This window comes from Trichoderma gamsii (assembly GCF_001481775.2).
Source record: "Trichoderma gamsii strain T6085 chromosome Unknown Scaffold_65.2, whole genome shotgun sequence".
Classification (NCBI taxonomy): domain Eukaryota; kingdom Fungi; phylum Ascomycota; class Sordariomycetes; order Hypocreales; family Hypocreaceae; genus Trichoderma; species Trichoderma gamsii.
Window position 1 is genome coordinate 104,302 of NW_020171402.1, and position 20,606 is coordinate 124,907.

A 20,606-nucleotide genomic window follows, 5' to 3' on the forward strand; every position below is an offset into this window, starting at 1 on the left:
CCACTTCTTATAAACCGTAGGCACCTCTGAATATCCCAACGAACCAGTCGACATACATGCAGATATGGCGCTATTGAATCATAGGTAATGTTGATATTAGAGAGTGACTTGAAATCAGGTTAATTTTAGCGGAGAAATCCAATACTCGAATCTCGCCTTTCCAAAAACAGATGCCAAGTCTTCATTATGCGCTATGCGCGTGCTCTTGCCCCTCTATTCCGTCAACAGCGTTATCTCTAGATTTCACAACATGAATATTTAGTCACGCATAGCACAAAGCTATAAACTTTCGTAGCTAACCCCTCATCGTTCAAATCAGACAATCCCTTCCTTCTTGAATAGGATAGTTCCCTACAACTTTTGCCTTGGTTTGATGTAGATAACAACACTGAATACGAGACTGCTCGTGGAAACTAGTGTTCATACATTTTGGTAATCTCTTTATAATCACGTTATGTGCAACAACTACGTCTTCTTATCTACAAACAACCTGCAGCTTGCATCCATCTTCTCTTAGCACTACTACCCTCCTTCGGTATCACGACGTTAAATCAACACTATAATTCTCAATCATACTGAAAGAGGTCTTGGCAGGTCTATTAGCGTTAGCCAGTTGTGTGTTCATCACACCATCTCCATTGATACAACAACCGAATAATATGTCTTCCATCCCATCACGAGCGCAATATTACCGGCCGGCAGCTTCCGTTTGAAGCTACGGGCTTCTCGGGATGATTTCTCATTAAGGTCTCATGTCGACAACTCCCGCGATGTCGGCATATGTATCACCGACTCTATGCAGGCTATCTATCTGAGAGAGGGGGTCAACGGGGCCATGCGGCAATTTACTCGCGATGCGGAGACTAAGGACGTCTGGCGAAGAACACATGTGGTACCTAAAGAATGAAGTCTCCAAGATACAATACGTTTATTGAAGACTGCAATGCAACATCAGTTACGAACATCCGTCAAGCCATAAATGATTGGAAACCTTGAGATCCTATCAACAAATCCCATCAACCTCCTTCTTGAAACAAGCGGCCTTCTACTTCGATATCCTACCCAGAAATCCAGTGTCGTGAATCTCATATTCAAGGATAATACATCAGCAACACTTGAAGCATAGTATTCTTTCATCGTAATTCAAGCATAGCTTGCCAATGTGGATCATTCTCGTAGTTTAGCAACTGTCTACTAAAAGCCAGCCCAACCTCGTGGTTTATGTTGACTTCTTTGCAGTCAGTCGTTTTGCATCTTACACGCTCTCATTGCTGATTGATAATAGGATACTTCATATATAACAAACTATTGTCAATAATGCTGTCTCTATAGAGGTAGTGTTGGATACTGCATAGGTAAGATACCACGTACCCCTAAATAAGTCACTTAGTACTGCTCTACTCATATCTCTGTTGCTTAAACAAGAGTCTATGTTACTAAATGAGCCAAATTTACATCTAAGTCAAATGACCCGCTGAAGGAATTCAGCCTCTTCCAAATATTGCAAACGATCTTGACCTATATGATACTGCGCGCCTACGAACAGCGCATCGATTTGTGCGTTTTATCCCGTTCTCATCCCTCAAAGTTCAAGAGGAATCATGGTGTGAAAATGGTGTTGCTGTTATAATCTCCAAGAAGCATGTAGCCCCAAAAATGATCGTGTATATGGCCAGGAAGTATTAATTTTCGGTATCCACGGTAGCACAGCCACGCTCTTTTTACATGATAGTTACAACTCCACGGTATAGTTAGCGATATCCTTTTTATCTCGTTTTGCTACTTCATCGTCATCACATTACCCGAGTATCTATTCAAGCGCTGCTATTAGAGGCATGGTCTACATTAGTTGCAGTAGAGAGAGGGGAACATGCCTGCCTTTGTCTTACTCTGCAAAGGATAAAGAGAATGACGTTGTTTTGTGAAGAAGATGCGCACTAGCGGGTCCAATAGGTGTGTTACAGCTTATTTCGAGCTCTCTGCCCAAGTGTGACGTCTGGAAAGTAAAACAAGTGGCACAGCTTCAAAACAGCAAGTCTCGGATGTGGTCCAGATCAAGGTGTACATCATGACTATAAATGTATCAAAATCAGAGCCCGTATTGCTTCTTGTGTCATACCTATAGTGCCAACTTGACTCCAAAATGCACACCCAAATGAACGCGATTTTGGAGTCTGTCGTGATATTTAGCTAGGCCATATCTTGCTTTATTTTCCAAGATGCATATGTGTAGCAAAGTAGCGTGCTCCTGTGGAACAAAGTATACCTGCTTTATACCACCACCTGTGGCTAAATATGCCGTGTCTTGGATGTCGACCGTGGAAGAAATGCCATGGATGACGTGTCGCTATCCATCTCCAAGAGACTGTGAGACCGTCTCACCAGCAGTTCGGACTAAAAGGGATTCACTTCCCGTAATGAATCCTCACATGTATTTAAAAAGATCCTGAAAGTGAGACATATTGCACGTCTCCCTAACCAATGCTTTAAGTAGGTATTATCCCAAGGTGAGAACGCCAATCAGTCCTATTTATACCCAGGACCGCATGCCATTATATTGATCTATTTCATCACATCTACTATAATTTTTTAAAAACATTGAATATGAGACTATCTTTCATCTTAGTCTTCATTACTCTCGGGGCAGTCCCCAGCCAAGGGCATTACGTGCCACCGATCGACCATGAAAATAAAGACAAACAGGACCTAGGGTGTCTTGTTGAAGATATACAGGCAAAGGTTTTCAAGTTCCTTGATAATAGGGAAGCTGAACTTCATGCGAGAAATGAGAGTACTCAATGCACAACAAAGAATATTGTGTTTCGCCGCGAATAGTATGTGAATAACACACCGTGTAATTGGAATTCAGCCTAACATCATCACAGCGGATCTCTTACCGAGGCCGAAAGATTAGACTACATCAACGCTGTGAAGTGTCTTCGGAAGTTACCGCCACGATCTCCCGCAAGTCTGGTGCCTGGAGCGAGGTCTCGAGTCTGTGGCATCCAATCACAATTGACACCACCATCCGCAAGCTGTGCTGACTCAAGCTATTACAGTATGACGACTTCGTTGCGGCTCACATCCAGCAAACACTGTCTATTCACCTCACTGGAAATTTTCTACCATGGCATCGCTGGCTGATACATGAATATGAGCGTGCATTGCGGGAGGAATGTGGCTACAAGGGTTACCAACCTGTATGTATATCTTGTATGAAGCGCGGACACTCGTTCCGGGCATTTACTGATACCAGAAATAGTACTGGGACTGGCCCAAATATTCCTCAGCGCCAGAAAAATCTCCCATATTTAACGGTGATCCCTATAGCCTGGGAGGGAATGGAGATTTTGTCCCTCACGATGGACGTATCCGCCAGTCACCAAATGACCTCCCTATCGCCGGAGTCGGGATGTGGGTGCCTCCCGGCCTTGGAGGCGGCTTTGTTACCAAAGGGCCATTCGCTAATATGACAATCAATCTTGGCCCGCGCGATAGCGTGGCGTATAATCCTCGACGTCTCAAGCGAGATGTCGGCTCGACTTATAACACTCGATTCGCTAACTATACAACTGTTTTAAGTGAGAAAATTCGTGTGTAAAAGAGAATATCACTACTTACCATTGTTGATAGACATTTTGCGGCAGCCAAATATCGAAGAGTTTCGGTATCAACTAGAAGGCGTGCCTTACAGCAATGAGATTGTCGGGCCGCACATCGCTGGACACATTACTATTGGGTAAGCTCTCTTTGCTGTCTGGCGACGTAACGAGATGTTCTGAACTCGAATGTATAGCGGCGATCCTGGAGGTGACATATATGCCTCCCCTGGCGATCCAGCATTCTATGTGCACCACGCAATGGTAGACCGGATATGGACTCTATGGTAAGTGCTTGTAAACGGCCGCTCGCATTCAAAGCTGCTCATAGATGTTTTTGCAGGCAAGCGGTTGATCCTGAATCACGGCATAAGAAGCTAGGGGGCAGGGAATATGGTCACATCACCTGGGCAAACACGCCCCCTTCGAGGGAGACGAAGCTGGGTGACAATATCGACTTGGGGTATGCTGGTGAGCCTATACAGATTACAGATGTTATGGATACACTGTCTGGACCGTTGTGCTATTTTTACCTATAGCCAGTCGGTACATGATGATGTAAACACAGGCAAAGTTGTCCCAAGTGGCAATGTTCTGGAGATATCCCCGGAGCTTTTATTCAGAAGTGTGGACAATGTCGAAACTGCCCGCGTAATAAACCTGCTTCTCGAGCTACGAGATGATAGCTAAAGTATTAACAGTGGCGACTACAGCATATACTATCTAGTACCAGGTACTTTCGTCTTCGATGTCTATTGTCGCTACACTGGATGTTGTCGCTTCGCTTTCTGATATCGCCTCCCTTTCTGATGTCGCCTCGCTTTCTGATGTCGCCTCGCTTTCTGATGTCCACCTGCTTTTTGTTTTCGCCCCCGGATCAACTGGGAGATCCCTTCTAGCAAATTTCATGCTAAGCAAGACGTTCCTTTGAACATGGCCTTCGTAAAGGAGATAATGCACTATTCGCCGTCGGTCATCATCCGTATACCTGTTTATATGAGGCCAACGAATTGGCGGCGGGCTTGAAGATAAGATGGCTGGATCTGCTCCCGCCTCCTCAATCAAGTACTTGACCACTTGAAAGCTTTTCCCACTGATGATCGCAGCAGCCAAAGCGCTGCCATACTTTCCGCTGAGGTGCGCATTCACGTCGGCTCCATTCTCCACCAAAAGTTCTGCACATTTCAGCGAACCTGCGTATGCGGCTGCTCCTAGAGGGCTGCCGTACCGGCTTCCTTCAACCTTCAAGTTCACAGTCGCTCCATTTTTTATCAGCAGCTCTGCCAAATCAGCCTTGCCGTGATAAGAAGCTGCTTCCAAGGCGCAGCCATAATAGCAGCGTGAACACGTGAAGTTGGGATCCGCTCCAGCCTCAAGAAGAAGTTTAGCAAACTCTTCGGCCAGCTCGGCAAGTTCAGCAGCTAGACAGAGCGGACTTTTACCATTCCTGGTCACGTTTGGATCGGCACCCCTGTCCAAGAGCAGCCTTGCCGTTGTGATATGTTTCCCAAAGATAGCTTCCATGAGCGCGCTTCCAAGCCCAGTATCCAGCTCTCTGTTTACGTCGCTTCCCAGGTCAATGAGCTCAGAACAAAGTTCATCATGACCGTATCTTGCAGCGATTGCGAGCAAATCCAGCCCCCATTGATTGACTTGCGAGACATCGATGTCTTCATCCCACCACCCCTTGAGCAACTTGTGAAGCCCAAGGGCACAAATACCAAAAATAGACTTCTCTGATGGCTGTATATCCTTATGGTAACCGTAGCTGTGATGAAAACGAAGGAGGCGCATATGTTTACACCATGCTTGGTACTGTCGACTTGAGAGTCCCTGAGGGCCTTGTGTCCCCAAAAAGCGTTTAAGAATTTCTGATAGACCTGTCGCCTCCTGGTACTGGTCTGGAGTGTTTTGCAGATGCTTTAGCCAATATTTCCTTGTATGTTTTTGAAGAGGATGTCGTGGATCTAGATGATTGGTCAAATCTGGTGTCGATTCGAGGAATTCAAGCGTCTCGGCGTTGGTTCCAGTCAGTGTCCATTCCGTGTAGCAACCCATCAAACACGAGATCAGCTGAATCGCCACATCTTCAGGGGCCTTATCTATCCAACTCTTATGTCGATCCTCAAAATACTCTGCGACTGATGCATGCGGAAATCTCCATACCTTCAGTTGAGAATCTAGGACTACCAAGTGTGAGCAGATGTCTTCCAAAGTCGACTCGTCGATGGGATCTGATAGCGTGAGGGACAAAAGGCTGCTCTCCAAGCGAACGGCCGCTAGAAGCACCTCGCTTGTCAAAGGTTCTCTGGCACATAAGACCCATTTTACTGCCCGTTTCAAGACAATCTTTTCTTCATTCTTTGAATAGATCTCATCGTACGCTTCTGTGAGGCCTTCGGGAAGCCTTCCAAGCCGCTCAATGATGCGCTCGTTGGTTCTTAGTTTTTTGAGCTGCTGCCATTGCAGGTACGCCCATCGAAACCTGTCAATCAATTAGCCTGATTCAGAAGAGAGAAAAATGAATCGAAGCACCAATGCGGTGCCACAGGCAACGTACATTCCGTCGCTTTTCTCTCTAATCGTTTTCTTGACTTGCTCTTCAACATCTGCCGAAACTGCACGCCATGCGCCACCAACCTTTTTTATCTCCGCGTCAATGTACTTCCCGATATCATTCCTATTATCGGCAGTACTAATCTTAACCAGCTTCTGTGAACCAAGATATTCTTCAATGTCAGCCTCTTTACGACTGGCAATGAAAACCTTGACAGTGCCTTCGCCCTTGTTGACAAGATTGCGAAAGATACGAGCAATGTTCTCTCTAGCATCCATCTCGCATTCATCTAGGGCGTCCAAGATTAAGGTGGTCCGGGGATAGAAATTTATGAGTTCCATCAGTGCCATCTCACATTCTTCGGTGCTAAATCCTCTTTTCTCCTTCTTGGCTTTGAGATACAATGCATAGATATTTTTCTCCATCATCGTTGGATAGTTTGGAACCCTAGCAAGCTGAGAAATATAGCTTCTGAGGATGTGCTTCGTCTCTCTACGCACTGGATCTGAGCGACTGCAATAAAAGTAGGCAAGTCCTTCATCGTTCTCTGCTTTCTGCTGGCTGGCGGCAATAGAGTAGTCAATTACTTTGGAAGTAAGAAAAGACTTTCCTGCGCCAACTAGAACAAGAATAATAGGAAAAGGTTAGCGCACAATGTGCTCTGCCTTTATGTCTTTATACTCAGATAAATGAGGGGAAATTACGTACCGCTGCCTTGAAGCCATAGGATCGAAGAACGTCTTGATTTTTCCCAATTTAGATATCTATAATGGCTTAATAGCCATTCGCATGTCTTAGGGGTTCTCGCTTCTCGCTTTTCCATTTGGTGTTCGCCGATTGGTATGGTGCTAATATAGTCGAGCGCTTGTTGCAATGTTCCATCTTCAATCTTCTCAAGCAGCTTCTTCACGCTGTCTTCAACGTTTCTTAACGGTTCATCAAGAGCCTGTAGAAGCTTTTGATGCTCTTGCGACGCAACTGCACCACAGCCTTGAGCTGCCATTGACACGTTGCGTTCTTGGTCTGCCAGCGCCGATATCAACTGTGCGCCTTCTCCACCAGAGATGAGAGCACGCAGAAATTGCTTCCCCTGCCCTTCATTTAAACGCGTGAAAGCGTGGGCTAGGAGCTCCATCAATGATTTGTATAGGTCAACAAGCGCATCTTGTAGATTCTTTGCTGCCATGCTGCAAGAGCCGTCGCTGAGGTATACTTCCTCGTATACCTTGCCGTGCCTTATAAGACGCAGGACTTTTTCGGCACATCCAAAGATGGCCGCAAGGTCCTCGCACTGAGACACATTTGCCTGGTTGTGACTTGACGGTTAGAAATGAACATCGTGATGGCGAGAAAGAGAAGATAAGGAGCAGAGAACAGAGAGTGAAAATGCACATATAAATAGTAACAGAAATGAAAGGCTACGTGTCATAGTAATAAAAATAATAGAGGCAATAGAGGCAATAGGGCAACGATGTGCGGAATAATAAAACTGCTCTTAGCAACTGCAAGATTCTTTGTTTTTCAGTTTCCCGCTTGGATATGTAGTCTTTCTTACCTTCAAGAGTACTTTGACAGCTGACCAGACAACCGGGGATGGTGCTGGGGCAAAGTTGATGGAGATATCCCCAATTGTCGTCACCCATGCCACCACGTTGTTGGCATAATCTCTCCATAATATCTCCTTGTCGCCGATTTTGAGCTTTGGAGTTGCATCTTTATAAACTGCTTCCCTTTCGCGGACGATTTTGATGAGATCTTGGGCCTGTTCCTCGCCCCCGTCTTTTTTGGAGGCCTCTGCGATCCATTTCTTGGTCTTTTCATCTAGTTCTTGATAGGCTCGAAACCACAGATCAGATGTGGTACTCTCTTCAATTATGTCAGTGCGAGATTCCGCAAGCGTGTCAGTAGCAAAAGTAGCAGTAGCAAGAACAGCACCAGTGGCAGAAGCAAAAAGTGCACCAGTAGCAGTAGTAGAAGTAGCACCAGTGTTTATAGCCGCATATGTTTCCTGGAATATAGCAGGTGGGATTGATGAGGCTGCACTTCCCGCTGGTGACGCCGCTGCCTTGGGTGATAGGCTTGGGGAGTCCTGTCTATCATGCTTCTTGAATCTTCGCTTGAAGTAAGCGGTTAAACGACTGCTTCTATGGACTCGCTCGTTCTGCATGGAGCCAGTCATGCTTTATACGAGTCAGTTTTTTTTTTTTTTTTGAACAAAGTATTGATATCGGACGCAGTGAGTGAGTGACCAGCGTGCAAAATCACAACACGATTAATGTACGTGTAGCTGGAACCTTTGATAGAAGACCTGCTCAAAAGCTGAGGCCCAAGTTGGGCACCAATGCGGAGCTGATTGCCTGGTATTAGCCGCTGTAACCAGGCTTGCTTCATAGAAAAGCTAGTAACAGCAACGTTATCGCATTCCCTGTTGGAAGGAGACCATAGAAATGCCAGTAGCTTCATTACGTCTATAGATCTCGCAGGAAAAAGGAACATACCTAAGACTTTTGGATAATTTGACTAATCAAAGATGATAGCCATTGTATATCGCCGTTTATAAAATGTTATATAAGATGTTTTCTGGGACTAGAACCAAATAAAGAGGCTGGAGTCTGGAATGCGGCAGCCCGCATGTAGTCAGCCTGCCGGCAAGCGGGGCCTGGAACGGCGTATAGAGACCAAATTAGTGTTCGATTGCAGCTCGGAGATCCTGTTCCAGTTTAACTTACTGGGTTATACCGGCTAAGAGAAAACAGGCGTTAGCTGTGATCAACGCGACTCATGAGCGCGTGTGGTAACATTAGTAGGCTTCATTTATTGACAAAGAATGCGGACATGAATCCAGAAGATCGATTCAGGTCAAATAAATGCGTATTTAGCATCATCTAATATATGATAATGTTCTTCGTTTATTTCACCTATCCGGAGATACTGCTCATGATAAAAATGTGTAAACTTGTCTCTATCGAATTATTTACATAAATCTTCTGATAGTTACGGAACTCATCGCTTGACTAAACCCCATCTGCGCATAGGAAACGACGGTGTCTTTTCGGACTTGCACGAGACGACTCCCGTAGACTCAGAAAAAGCCTCTCTTAAGTTGCCGGTCCAGAATGGTGGCAGACACCGCTAACACAAGTATAATCGGCATTGCAAGGCTGAGAAGCGCTGCAATTCCAACCACCGCACCCCCAGGTGCAATTCTTGCAGTATCCGCCAACGCAAGAGTAGGCCGACTGGCATGGAGAAGAACTGCTACAGTCCCAGCCTTCGCAGCTAGAAAAGGGTAGTGATTGTCAGCGCAACCTCAAAGTAAACGAAAATGAAGCATCTGAAACAAAAAGGATTGTATGAAAGAAAGGAGAAAGAACTAAACGTACCCCCAGGTGCAAGTATCAGCTGGATATCCACTGCCGCTGCCGCCGCCGCCGCCAGTAGGAGGGCTGGATCCTCCAGAGCCTCCTCCATTTGGAGGAGCACCGACGAAGCTCCAATCCTGCTTGGTGGTCTTGGTGTTTGCTTGCGAAATGGCGTATTGCAGATTTCCCTTGCCGCTGTTGAAGCCGACTTCGAAGCCGTCGTAGCCGGTGCAGCAGCCGCTGTTGCAGGACTGGGTACCGTCGGAGCCTGGTACCATCTGCCAATAAATCTTCGTAATTACAAGTGTTTGTTAGTAAAAATGGGGGGTTGGGACTCTCGTTATTGTAACGTACCCATGGGTAAGCGATGTTGTTGATGGCGGCAGATTGATCGTTGAAGTTGGAACTGTAACTCGTCGCAACTCCCCATTCCTCGATGTAGACCAGCTTGTTGTTGGATGCAGCACTAGCTTCAAATCCGGGCATGATGTTACCCCAGGTAGACGCCGAGCCGACGTAGGCATGGACGCTCATGAGGTCGATGCTCGGGCAGGACAAAGCCTTGGGGAGCATGTTGTGGCCGTGGCTCTGGTCTCCGCCAATGCCGCCAGTAGCAACCTTGATGTTGGAGTCGGTAATGTACTTCTTGAAGTTTGCTGCTCTGTTGCAAAGCCAATTGGAGGGATCATTGTTGGCGCCGTCAGAGGTGAATTGGAAAGGCTCGTTCTCGAGATCGAAAGCGAGAATGGCCTCGGACCAGTTGCCCCATGCGAGACCGCTGCTGGGGGACTTGTAAGTCAGGATAGCTTTGATACGAGCATCATACTGGGCTTGAGCCTGGGAGTTGCTGTAGAACGAAGTCCCGTAGGTGTGGCAGTAGATGTCGCAGCCATTGCCCGAGACACTACCATCATGAATGTCGTTGCCGTCGTGGGGAGAGATGATAGCCTTCATCCCCTTTGCGGCCAACTGGGCGAGAACTTTGTCAACTGCTGCCAGGGAGTTCCAGTTGTAGGTTCCAATAGTTGTCTCAAACTCGGAAACGCTAGTGACCACGTTGCTGCCTTTGACACAACCGGTACCAAGCCCGTTGATCCAGACGCGAACAACTTTGGCGCCATAGCTGGCAAGAGTGTTGATGTAGTTTGCTTGGTCCGAAGCAGAGAGACCAGGAAGAAAGTACAAGCTGGATCCTGCAAAGGAGTTTGAAGCAGCGGCAAGGCCGGAGCTGGCAAGGGCACACGCCGCCAAATTGAGCTTCATGATGAATCAGAAGCAGAAGAAGGTAGTGAGTGTATAAGACAGGAAGTTGAGGGTGTGTCTTGGGATTTCTTCAATTCACAACAGCGGGATCATCTTGCTCTTTAATAGTTCTAGAGTTTACTACTAGTCAATTGTAAGGCTACCTACCCGTCGCATGGCTTCATTCAGGGAACAACACACGAGTTGCCAAACTCAGCCAATGTAAACCTCAACTCATCACGCAGCTAGGAACGTCTACTCATCGTGATGCTCTGATACAAACTGCCCCCACCTAAATCTGTCAAGGCCGATTCAGGAAACCGCGGAAGGAGGGCTCCGCGTCCAAATTGGTACGTATTTCGGCACATCGCCAAGCTCAATGGGTCCGGTTGTCGGTTCGTGGGCCTGGAGAATATCCCGAGACTAAGCTTATTGGCTGAGGCTCACAGTTGTCGTCCTGTTTTGGAAAGAAACAGATCATGATGCCCCTTGGGTAATTCGGGCCGACCGCGCTTTGGAGGGATCGGCCGTGTAGTCGTATAGCAGCGCGCGTATAGTAGACGTGATTGGATGAATCAAGTCTTATGCGTGAGCTGGAAGGATTGGAATTTGGGTGAATTGTGATTGAGTTGATGGTGGCTGACAAGAGCTGAACGGATTGTTGAGTTGAATTGACCAAGACACACTTCAATCGTTGCGCACGTCTTGCCCAATTGGGGCATTACAATTCGTTACGAGGACGCTCAAAAGGGCAGATTTAGAAGCTTAGACACGAATCTTTTTACAGTCACGGGCATAGAAGACTAGCATATCGGCAATAGAGTGCCCTACCTGGCCCCTTACTCCAATTGTAAGCTTCTACTTACAGCAAGGCGCGGCGGTCTTTCCCGAACCTATTCACCAAAGCCGTTGCGGCTCCCCCACGTAGTGTATAAGCGATAGGCTGGAAGGTCATGAAAACGCTGCAGAGCTTGGATCATATTACATACAAGCACATGCTACTAGTTTCCAGGCCTGTTGCTAGGGCCCCCAAAACCCCCAAGAAGGAACAGTTCTGGTTCGTGCATTATACGAGGTTGTTGCCTGGAGTTTGACCCCGCAATCCGACTGTTGACAGAAAACAACATACCATACAATTACAGTGAAGTTTTGGTGATTCTAGATAATCTTTATAGGTTAGATGTTTGTTTTTACCCTACGACATTGAGATTTTTAAGTTGAATCTTTAGCTATAATTGAGAGGCGGAGGCTGAATACAAGTGGCGTTTGCAGTGGCGTTCTAGTTGGATAGCATGGGTATAAGCTCCGCGGGATTGGCTGGGTTCAGCAGATGATTTAGTGTCAAATGAGAATGCAACTTTTCGCTTCTTTATTTACATTAGCAGCAAATTCTCTTATTTTGACTAGAACCACATGCCATTGTAGAGCCGAGGTACGATTTGCTCCGCGGAATATTGTCCGCGCACTGCGTCGTATACATGTAACAAGATCGGCCAGCCATATACAGTAGAAATTACGAGTATCTAGAATATCAATTTACAAAGCCGAAACAGGAATGGATTTGTGTCATTGGCTATCCAGTTCCTCTATATCCTCAAGGTCTTCAACACCTCTCTCTATCCAGCGAATTGTGCCGGTCCCCGGATCCATAATACATCCAAAATGAGTACATTCATTCATAATGGGAAACGTCCTCACCCACTTTTGCAACGTGTGTTCGAAAATAGCTGGACTTTCTCTCCCTCTTCCTTCCTTCAGTTTCCGTTCTTGCCTCTTGGCTAGCGCAGTCCATTTGCTGAGGATGCAATCCTTTCGCTCTTCACTTTCCTCGACCAATGACTCCATACCCAAGATTGAGCTGCTCTCCTTTTGAGTATACGCCTGACTTGACTGTTCCGTTGGCGCAAAGTCGTGATTAGTGTGCACAATAAAGTCTACGGCTGACCTAGTTTGCGCGTCGTCGAGATCTTTTTGGACTACGGTAGTTTCTGCGCCAGAGCAGAGTATTATGTAGCAAGGGGCAGCACATGCTCTTTCGATAGATGTAACGGCGTTGTTTATGGATAGCTGACGGCGCTCTGGATGGAGAAAATGTTGGCGGAGAACTGATGATATAGATGGTCGGATACCGAAAAGCACGAGGCCCTGATGGAGACGAAGCGAAAATGTAGAGCAGTTGTGATGAGGCCGGAAGTTGAGTGAAACAGAAAGGTCCTGCCTAGGGGGTCGTAAGCTTCATGTTTATCATCGTATCTCAGTCTCAATGCAGCCTACCTCACTCCGGTCAGCACGCCAACAAACCCAGCGTAGGTGACCGTCCTCGCAATCACCGTTTGAGGGTCCTCGGATTTCGATCTCACAAACTCCAGCACAACAAGGACGCTCCTTAGTTCAGGCATTCCCCAGTCCAAAGTTCGAAAATGCATCATCCTCGCCCTCCGTTCTGGATCGGCTTGCCTGTCTGCCAGATTTATTTCCCCCTTCTTGAGTCGGGTAAGTACACCACCGCTTGTGCACCCTAACAATGAATCAAGTAGCACATTGAACGCAACCAAGAAATACAGGTCTACTCCACTGCCCTTCGCAATGCCTGCCAGTTCTTGTGTTTCCTCGGATGAATATACCCGCCGAAGAACAAGGAAAGCCACAAATTTGATGATGGAGCGCAGCCATGCCCACGGCACTACTAACCCGAGGACTATGTCGAATAACGGTGTGATTTCCTTCATCCGAGGCGCAAAGTCCGTGGCCAGCTTCACATAACGCTCAGCGGGAGGAAAGTCAAGGTCGATGCGATACGTCGGGATAGCCTCTCCCTCTTCCACGGAATCAACATCCAGCGCTGAGTGTTGCGATGCCATATTGGGGCTTGTATTGGGGCTTGATGTTGATGTATCTCGGTTTGCTCATTGAACAGGAGGAGATAAACTCTCTCACACGGGGTTTATGTTCATTGCAAGCCATTGAACGCAGCGGCAGGGGGTCAGATGACTCAGATGCCAAGGGCCAATGAAGATTTTCCTCTTCAGCTGTTGACGTTGTGATTTGCTCTCCGTAGCAAATAGTACGTTACCAAACAATTGTATTCAATACGACCGTGAAAGTGATATAATACGCATCTTCCGGTAAAACATCGCGAATCTTGAGTTTCCCAAAACGGGGCTGCTGCCTGAGCTAAAGGAACCAATATCGAGTTATTGTGGCGCTCCCCCACCACGCTTGACCTCTTATTCGCACAGATGCCAGGAAGCGCGATGGACTGCCTGGATCATCCTTGGCAATTGCTGTGTGCCCGAATCTTGCGCTCCTTGGCAGCCATGTTTAGATTGAAGTTGTACAAGTCTGTTTTGTATACGATTTTGCGTTTGTAGCTTTAAGAGCTAAAGTTGAATTGCTTGCTTTTGGCTCCAGTCCTGCCTAAAGATTGACCCACATGCCTTGGACTCGCTTGGACGCGGTCTGTTTGAAAGTGAAGCATAAAAATGGCATCGTCCGCATCTCTCCTTACACGCCGTCTGTCTTTAATGTCTCGAAATCATTCAACTTCCGGCTGGCTCTCAAAGGCCTTTTCAATCTTTTCCTAGCGCAAATCAGATAAAATGGCCGGCTTCCAGTACCCCGGAGTCAATCTCCCAATGGGACCAGAACACGTCCGCCATGATGAGCGGGTGCCCATCTATCCAATCGGTCTGCCGGATGCTCGCGCGGCCGATTCGTACATATTGCCCATCAGAGAAGTCGCCATGATGATGCTCATGGACACTCTGACTGACAAGCCGAATTGGCACGAGAAGGTGTTTGATGAGGCCATTGTCGCGAAATGGCGGCACGAGGCCATGACGCAGCCTCAGCACGGCCTCTTTTTGAGGATCATGGAGGGCAAGTGGGATGTAGATACACATCCCTTTCCCCAAGGCCGGATCCTCTCGGAAAAAGCCTTTGAGTTTGTTCGTCGAATGTCCTCCCTCTTGTGGCAAGATGATACAGTGGACTAACAAGAGACCGTGTACCAACTTTACAGTGCATTGCGGAATTGCGCAACAAGGCCAAGTACTTTGTCGAAACCGGTCTCATCCCTACTCTTGACTCGGCGGGTAACACCATCGTCAAATCAGATAAATTGATCAGTGACCGTCTTCGGGACGAGCTTGTCGAGGCATTTGAGACGCTTCGCGCAGACCAGGCGGTGAATGTGGACTGGCATCCTCGAAGCAACGATATGGTGCAGAACCTGGTACATCCGTCTATGTATCCATTTGTATTCGGTATGTGCTTATTGTCATTTGCCTTTACGACTAAGATACCTAACGGGGTGAAAATAAAAAGGCCGGTCCAGGTTCCTTGATGAGGAGCAAGTTGGCACAAAAAATGCCCTCGCGTTCATCGGCGAGGGCAGAGTTGTACCCGAAATCGAGACCATGCCAGATTATGGTGAAAGATTTCTCAACTTCTATTGGCAGGGGGTCAAATGTGCGGTTCCTAAAGAGTATCGCTCGAGCGTGTACCAGTGGCTGCCCGCCAATGTGGCATTCCGCGACGACGGGACAACAGAGTTTACCAGCTACATCAACAATCTGCATCCAGAAAAGTATCCAGGCATTTACGAGGCAATTGAGCATGCCATTGACACCGCTCTTCCTGCGTGGGACCAGTGCCTACGGAAGAATATAACCTATAAGCATGATATTGTGGCTGGGAGAACTGACTCCCGTTTCGAGCTGATAACTGAGTCAAGGTCTGTTTTCCTTTTGTTTTTACCGCAGGAAAAGCTTTGCGTGTGTATGTGTGTGTGTGTGTGTACTGATGGTTGATTATCTGGTAGTGACGAAGATGAACATATATGGACGAAAGCAGCGACGTTTGGTGTACCGGATAAGGACTACGAACCAGACGAGACCGGCTATGTTCGCAGTGAAACCTATAAGGCGTTCAGATATAGATGGCGCGATGATCACGTCAGTGTCGGCCCAATACTCTATCCCGGCGAGTGGGTTCAGGGCCGAGAAGCCATTCTCCCGGAGCCGAGAGAGTTTGCAGAAATCGACTATGCGCCGAAGAGAAGACTCGGCAAGATGTTCAAGAAGCACGGACTGCAAATTATTGTGAAGATGGCGAGCATCGAGTTGACTCCCGAGAAGCCTCATTTCCCATCTGGGTCATGGCATGTAAGTTCCTGTTGTCTCTGTCCCTTTCTGCCGACAATTGTGCGTGTGCTTAATACTGAAACGTGGATTGATAGGTGGAAGGCCAAATGAACGAGAGAATATGCGCTACAGCGCTGTTCTATCTTGACAGTGAAAACGTGACGGACAGCCATTTGTCGTTCCGCATGCAGACAGACTCATATTTGCAAGACAGTATTTCGACGGGACAGGACTCATACAACTACATAGAACGCGTCTATGGCACCGGCCTGGGACACTCTGATGCCGCTTGCTTGCAGACCTTTGGAGACGTGAAGACGCCACAAGGGCGGCTGCTTGCTTTTCCCAACGTTTTGTAAGTTGAACAACTCCTACGACTGATATGCTTACCTTATACTTGCCACATTCTGACCACCTTTAGCCAACATCGAGTTTCGTCGTTTGGGCTCAAAGACGCGACCAAGCCGGGCCACAGACGATTCCTGGCTCTGTGGCTTGTTGATCCTCACGAACGCATCGTCTCTACCGCCAATGTACCGCCTCAGCAGCGAGACTGGTATGCTGATGACCAGAACTACCCACCTGAGAGCCTCATGACGGTGGAAGAGGCGCAGGAGCATCGACTGAAGCTGATGGACGAGCGATCGAGACACGACGTCAAGGTGGAGCGTGACCTGCAGAGTGCTTCGTATAACTTTTGCGAGCATTAGCGATGGACAGTTGTAGCGTAGATTTTTGTATGCAAGGCCAGCATATGTAATATATTCGTTCTCGTCTCTTCATAAGAATGATATGCCCATCCACGTTTTCTGCTGGTTGGCGGGGTATTCTCGACGCGGGGCAGCTGTGGCTCAGGCCCTGTAGCCGCCGTGGCGCACGCAGCGTCTCATTCGCCACTTTTCCAGATTTTTTTCTTCTAGGCGGGGTGACTCAATTTTTTCTTGGTGCCTCAGGCCTCGTCTGGTCCCTCTCCCCTCTGCTAGGGCTCCCGTAGTGGGGTTGCATCAATACTGCGCATTTCTGCTGGCTCTTTTTTTTTTCTTGCGCCTCCTCGTTGATACCCAAAACTCGATTCTCCCACCTCATACCACAACAAACCGCCCTTCCTCGTCCCTTTTTCCTCTCCATTTCCAGATACCACCTCACAACCGCAGCCATGGGTTTCACCGATCTCCTCACCGATGCTGGCCTTTCCGGTAAGCGCCCTCGAAACCGCAGATAAACCAGAAAGTGGCTAACAGAGTGTCCATAGTCCTGAACAGCTGGGTTTCCACCCGCTCCTACATCGTTGGGTATGCCAAATCCCTCTGCATAGCGACAGCGACGACGACTTGACTCTCGATTCTGCTACCGCATACATCTATTGCATCTTGTTTTCTCGTCTTTCTTCTGGCCTTGTTGAGTCACAACCGCTCGATGGATGATTTGCATGCAGCCTAGCCCCTCTTTCATATTTTTTTCCCACCCCTCACTTCAGTGCTTGCATGAACTTCAAGAAAAAAAATCCCAAAGATGCCCCTCACTAACGTCTGCCCCGCCAAACTCCAGCTACTCTGCCACCCAGGCCGACGTCACCGTCTTCAAGGCCCTCAAGGAGGCTCCCAACGCCGCCAAGTACCCCGCTGCCGCCCGCTGGTACAAGCACATTGCTACATTCGAGGATGAGTTCGCCACCCTCGAGGGCGATGCCGGCAAGCCCTACACCGTCTACGGCCCTGAAGTCGCCGAGGTCACCCTGAACCCCGCCAAGGCCCCCGCCGCCGAGGACGACGACGATGTCGACCTGTTCGGCTCTGACGACGAGGAGGAGGATGCCGAAGCTGTCCGTATCCGCGAGGAGCGTCTGGCCGAGTACCGCAAGAAGAAGGAGAACAAGCCCAAGGTCGCTGCCAAGTCTGTTGTTACCCTGGATGTTAAGCCTTGGGGTACGTTTCATCATCATGCAATTTTTTGCGTCTATTATGCTAGAGCTCTCTTTCCGCATTATACACTGCAATTCTTGACTCTTCAGGTCTTTGATGCTAACCTGAGATTACAGATGACGAGACTGATCTGGCTGCTATGGAGGCTGAAGTCCGTGGCATTGAGAAGGACGGTCTGGTCTGGGGTGCTTCCAAGCTGGTCGCCGTCGGCTTCGGTATCAAGAAGCTGCAGATCAACTTGGTCGTTGAGGACGACAAGGTCTCCCTGGACGAGCTCCAGGAGCAGATCCAGGAGTTCGAGGACTACGTCCAGTCCACCGATGTCGTCGCCATGCAGAAGTTGTAAAGCAACTTCAAATAAAAAAAATACGGGTGTTGCGCTGTTGAAACGAAATTTATCATGGGTAATGAATGACTGGGGACAAGAATCTATCAGTGTCTTACTTAGTTTGTTATGCGCTGGGTGAGGGACAATCAAAAGATGCCCTCTCGCATAGTCACGGATTCCAAAAGTAAAAAAAATACGAAGCCATAGACAAATATTTCTACTGGGAATAGGCCCTTCTTGTGGTGTTTTTGGAAGATCTTCCTTTTTGGCGTGTCATAAGGCCGGTCACGCAACATGTATAGCTTAACACCAAGCTCCCCATAGCCTATCACCTACGCTTCAAACCCGGACAACCCACAAATAGGACAAACAGATAAAACATACAACAGCCGGTATTCGCTGATGGTGACTCGGACAAGGTTTACTGATAGATTCAAGCGCTTGTGGGCTCTACTCACAATGTCTTCTCTACACGCTGTGAATATCCTTTACATATATTTCCGAGTCCCATTATGGCTAAAGAATGAACCTCCATACCCCTTCTCCAATGATGAGCGAGCAACCGCTGCTAAAAAGCTCTCCGCAGCGGCAATTGGGTCAGCCGCTTTGAAGCCCGGCGCATACTCTTCAAATTTGGCATTTATTGTCTGTAAGCGAGACAAGTCATCGTTTGATACTACTATCAGTCAGCAGGCTATCGTACAAGTAGGCTGTCCAAGATTGAATCGTACAAGTGGTATTACCCTCATTACCCTCAGCGGTGTCGATGAGGCCGGGGCAAATGGTGAAGAACAAAAGCCCTTCATCGTGATATGCTGCGTTGAATTTTGCAAACATGGTAGTCAAGGCCGCTTTGCTTATGGCGTAAGGAGCTGCGTTCGCAAGATTGATACCATTTATCAGATCTGGCATGAAATTAACGTTTATTCACATTTCCGATCCAAGCCCTCGTATCGAACGCCGGATGTCGTTCGCGATTACACAATCGGCAGACTTACCAATATCGCCCATACCACTCGATACTCCCACAATCTTCTTCAAGTTTCCCTCTCGGAGCAGTGGAAGGAAAGCATAAACGGTTTTGAGAACGCCTGAAACATTGATGTCGAAGCTCTTCTGCGCATCTTCCAAGACAGTTTGCGCATCATGCTCGCTGTATACAGGTGATTTAGCCACTCAATCAGAAGACCTGTACCGTTCATTGCATGCCTTACTAGTCTTTAAAAGTTGTTAATACCGTAATTTTGCTCACGTACGCGGCATTGTTTATCAAGACATCTAATCCCGCGCCTCCGAGTAAGCGTTTCGTTTCCTCTGCAGCCTTTCTCAGGGCTGTGTCATCGCAAATATCTGCGACTACAACGTGCACGTTGAGTACGCCGTCAGCGTCGAGGCGAGCTCGAGTAGCAGTTGCGTCTCGAACAAGTCCAATGACTGTGTTGAGGGGATTTGATGCCAGAACCTTGACCAAGGCATACTGTCACGTTGGAGTTAGCATTTACGATCAATGCTATTATCCATGGAACATACACCAAGTCCTCTGCTTGCCCCAGTCACAACGTAGCTTGGCATATTGAGTAAAGTATATGGTTGCTGTTCGACGTATTGCGCTGGTGTATCGTACAGTCAGGACGCGGAAGTCAAGTAATAGTGGACGTAGGATATGATAGCTCCATCCATCAGACGCGTCTTTTCCTACATATATAGTTATCTTTGTCATTTTGAAGTTACTTAGACGCATTCAATTCTGTGTATGGAATCATTGAATTGCAATTCAATTAAAAATTCGTTTAAACGACAAACGAAGTACTTTGTCAGCTGCAATAGGGTTCTCGAAATGTGTTTACTTTAGTCACCTCGGAACTCCGAGTACAGACGAATCGCACTTACTAGTACTAATGAAATAGTAAGTTTCTTTGTGAAACAAATATGAATTTTGTTGAATGACATATAATAGGCAATCACATTAAAGAAGAAAAAGTCTGCGCGTGGAAGTGAAACACTTGGGAGTTCAGCACAACTATGTGGAGATGCTAACCAGACTGATACACCTCGATAACCGAGACTTCGACTTGACAGTGTCATATCCTGAATTAGAACCTTTTTTTTTTTCTTTTTTCTCTATTCTTTAACTTTTGATAGTATGAATGTTTGATATAGCTACGTAGACTGCAACCAACATCTCCTTGCAAATCTACATATTTCCTAGGATGCCTTTTAATCACTGCCAAAAGTAATAGCGGGCGTCTGAGATCCTCCTTTAGCCTCCCCATCCAAGGCCCTTTTCGCAGCCTTTGTCCAGGCCACAGATGTAAACTCGTATCCAATTCTGCTTGGAGCACAATCCTCTTAATGGTTTCATCATCTGCCTTAACCGCCACAGCGGCATAATATAGACTTCTTTCCTTTGCTCTATCGTTGGACCATCTGGTCGAGCTGTTTACTCTCCTAT

At 47.5% G+C, this 20,606-nt stretch overlaps 6 protein-coding genes across 6 annotated transcripts; 3 read left to right on the plus strand and 3 right to left on the minus strand.

The window, feature by feature from the left end:
• Positions 1 to 2,604: 2,604 nt before the first annotated feature.
• Positions 2,605 to 4,289, plus strand: TGAM01_v210561 (hypothetical protein; the record flags this gene model as incomplete). The annotated part of the gene is made up of 8 exons (XM_018801122.1): positions 2,605 to 2,834; positions 2,886 to 2,994; positions 3,060 to 3,200; positions 3,263 to 3,581; positions 3,634 to 3,739; positions 3,797 to 3,886; positions 3,943 to 4,062; positions 4,139 to 4,289. The coding sequence occupies 8 exons, from the start codon at positions 2,605 to 2,607 to the stop codon at positions 4,287 to 4,289; spliced, it is 1,266 nt and encodes a 421-aa protein (XP_018665954.1).
• A 5,240-nt stretch (positions 4,290 to 9,529) lies between these two features.
• TGAM01_v210562 (hypothetical protein) lies at positions 9,530 to 10,472 on the minus strand (the record flags this gene model as incomplete). Its single annotated transcript, XM_018801124.2, has 2 exons — positions 9,530 to 9,808; positions 9,873 to 10,472. 2 exons carry the CDS (start codon positions 10,470 to 10,472, stop codon positions 9,530 to 9,532), a joined length of 879 nt encoding a protein of 292 aa, XP_018665956.2.
• A 1,854-nt stretch (positions 10,473 to 12,326) lies between these two features.
• On the minus strand, positions 12,327 to 13,621 carry TGAM01_v210563 (hypothetical protein; the record flags this gene model as incomplete). Its single annotated transcript, XM_018801125.1, has 2 exons — positions 12,327 to 12,978; positions 13,035 to 13,621. 2 exons carry the CDS (start codon positions 13,619 to 13,621, stop codon positions 12,327 to 12,329), a joined length of 1,239 nt encoding a protein of 412 aa, XP_018665957.1.
• Positions 13,622 to 14,359: 738 nt separating this feature from the next.
• Positions 14,360 to 16,614, plus strand: TGAM01_v210564 (hypothetical protein; the record flags this gene model as incomplete). Its single annotated transcript, XM_018801126.1, has 6 exons — positions 14,360 to 14,707; positions 14,782 to 15,025; positions 15,087 to 15,495; positions 15,583 to 15,925; positions 16,000 to 16,259; positions 16,326 to 16,614. The coding sequence occupies 6 exons, from the start codon at positions 14,360 to 14,362 to the stop codon at positions 16,612 to 16,614; spliced, it is 1,893 nt and encodes a 630-aa protein (XP_018665958.1).
• Positions 16,615 to 17,060: 446 nt separating this feature from the next.
• TGAM01_v210565 (elongation factor 1-beta) lies at positions 17,061 to 18,172 on the plus strand (the record flags this gene model as incomplete). The annotated part of the gene is made up of 4 exons (XM_024550827.1): positions 17,061 to 17,100; positions 17,157 to 17,196; positions 17,417 to 17,829; positions 17,943 to 18,172. The coding sequence occupies 4 exons, from the start codon at positions 17,061 to 17,063 to the stop codon at positions 18,170 to 18,172; spliced, it is 723 nt and encodes a 240-aa protein (XP_024404435.1).
• A 450-nt stretch (positions 18,173 to 18,622) lies between these two features.
• On the minus strand, positions 18,623 to 19,726 carry TGAM01_v210566 (hypothetical protein; the record flags this gene model as incomplete). Its single annotated transcript, XM_018801128.2, has 6 exons — positions 18,623 to 18,629; positions 18,692 to 18,830; positions 18,886 to 19,059; positions 19,153 to 19,307; positions 19,411 to 19,631; positions 19,685 to 19,726. 6 exons carry the CDS (start codon positions 19,724 to 19,726, stop codon positions 18,623 to 18,625), a joined length of 738 nt encoding a protein of 245 aa, XP_018665960.2.
• Positions 19,727 to 20,606: the final 880 nt, after the last annotated feature.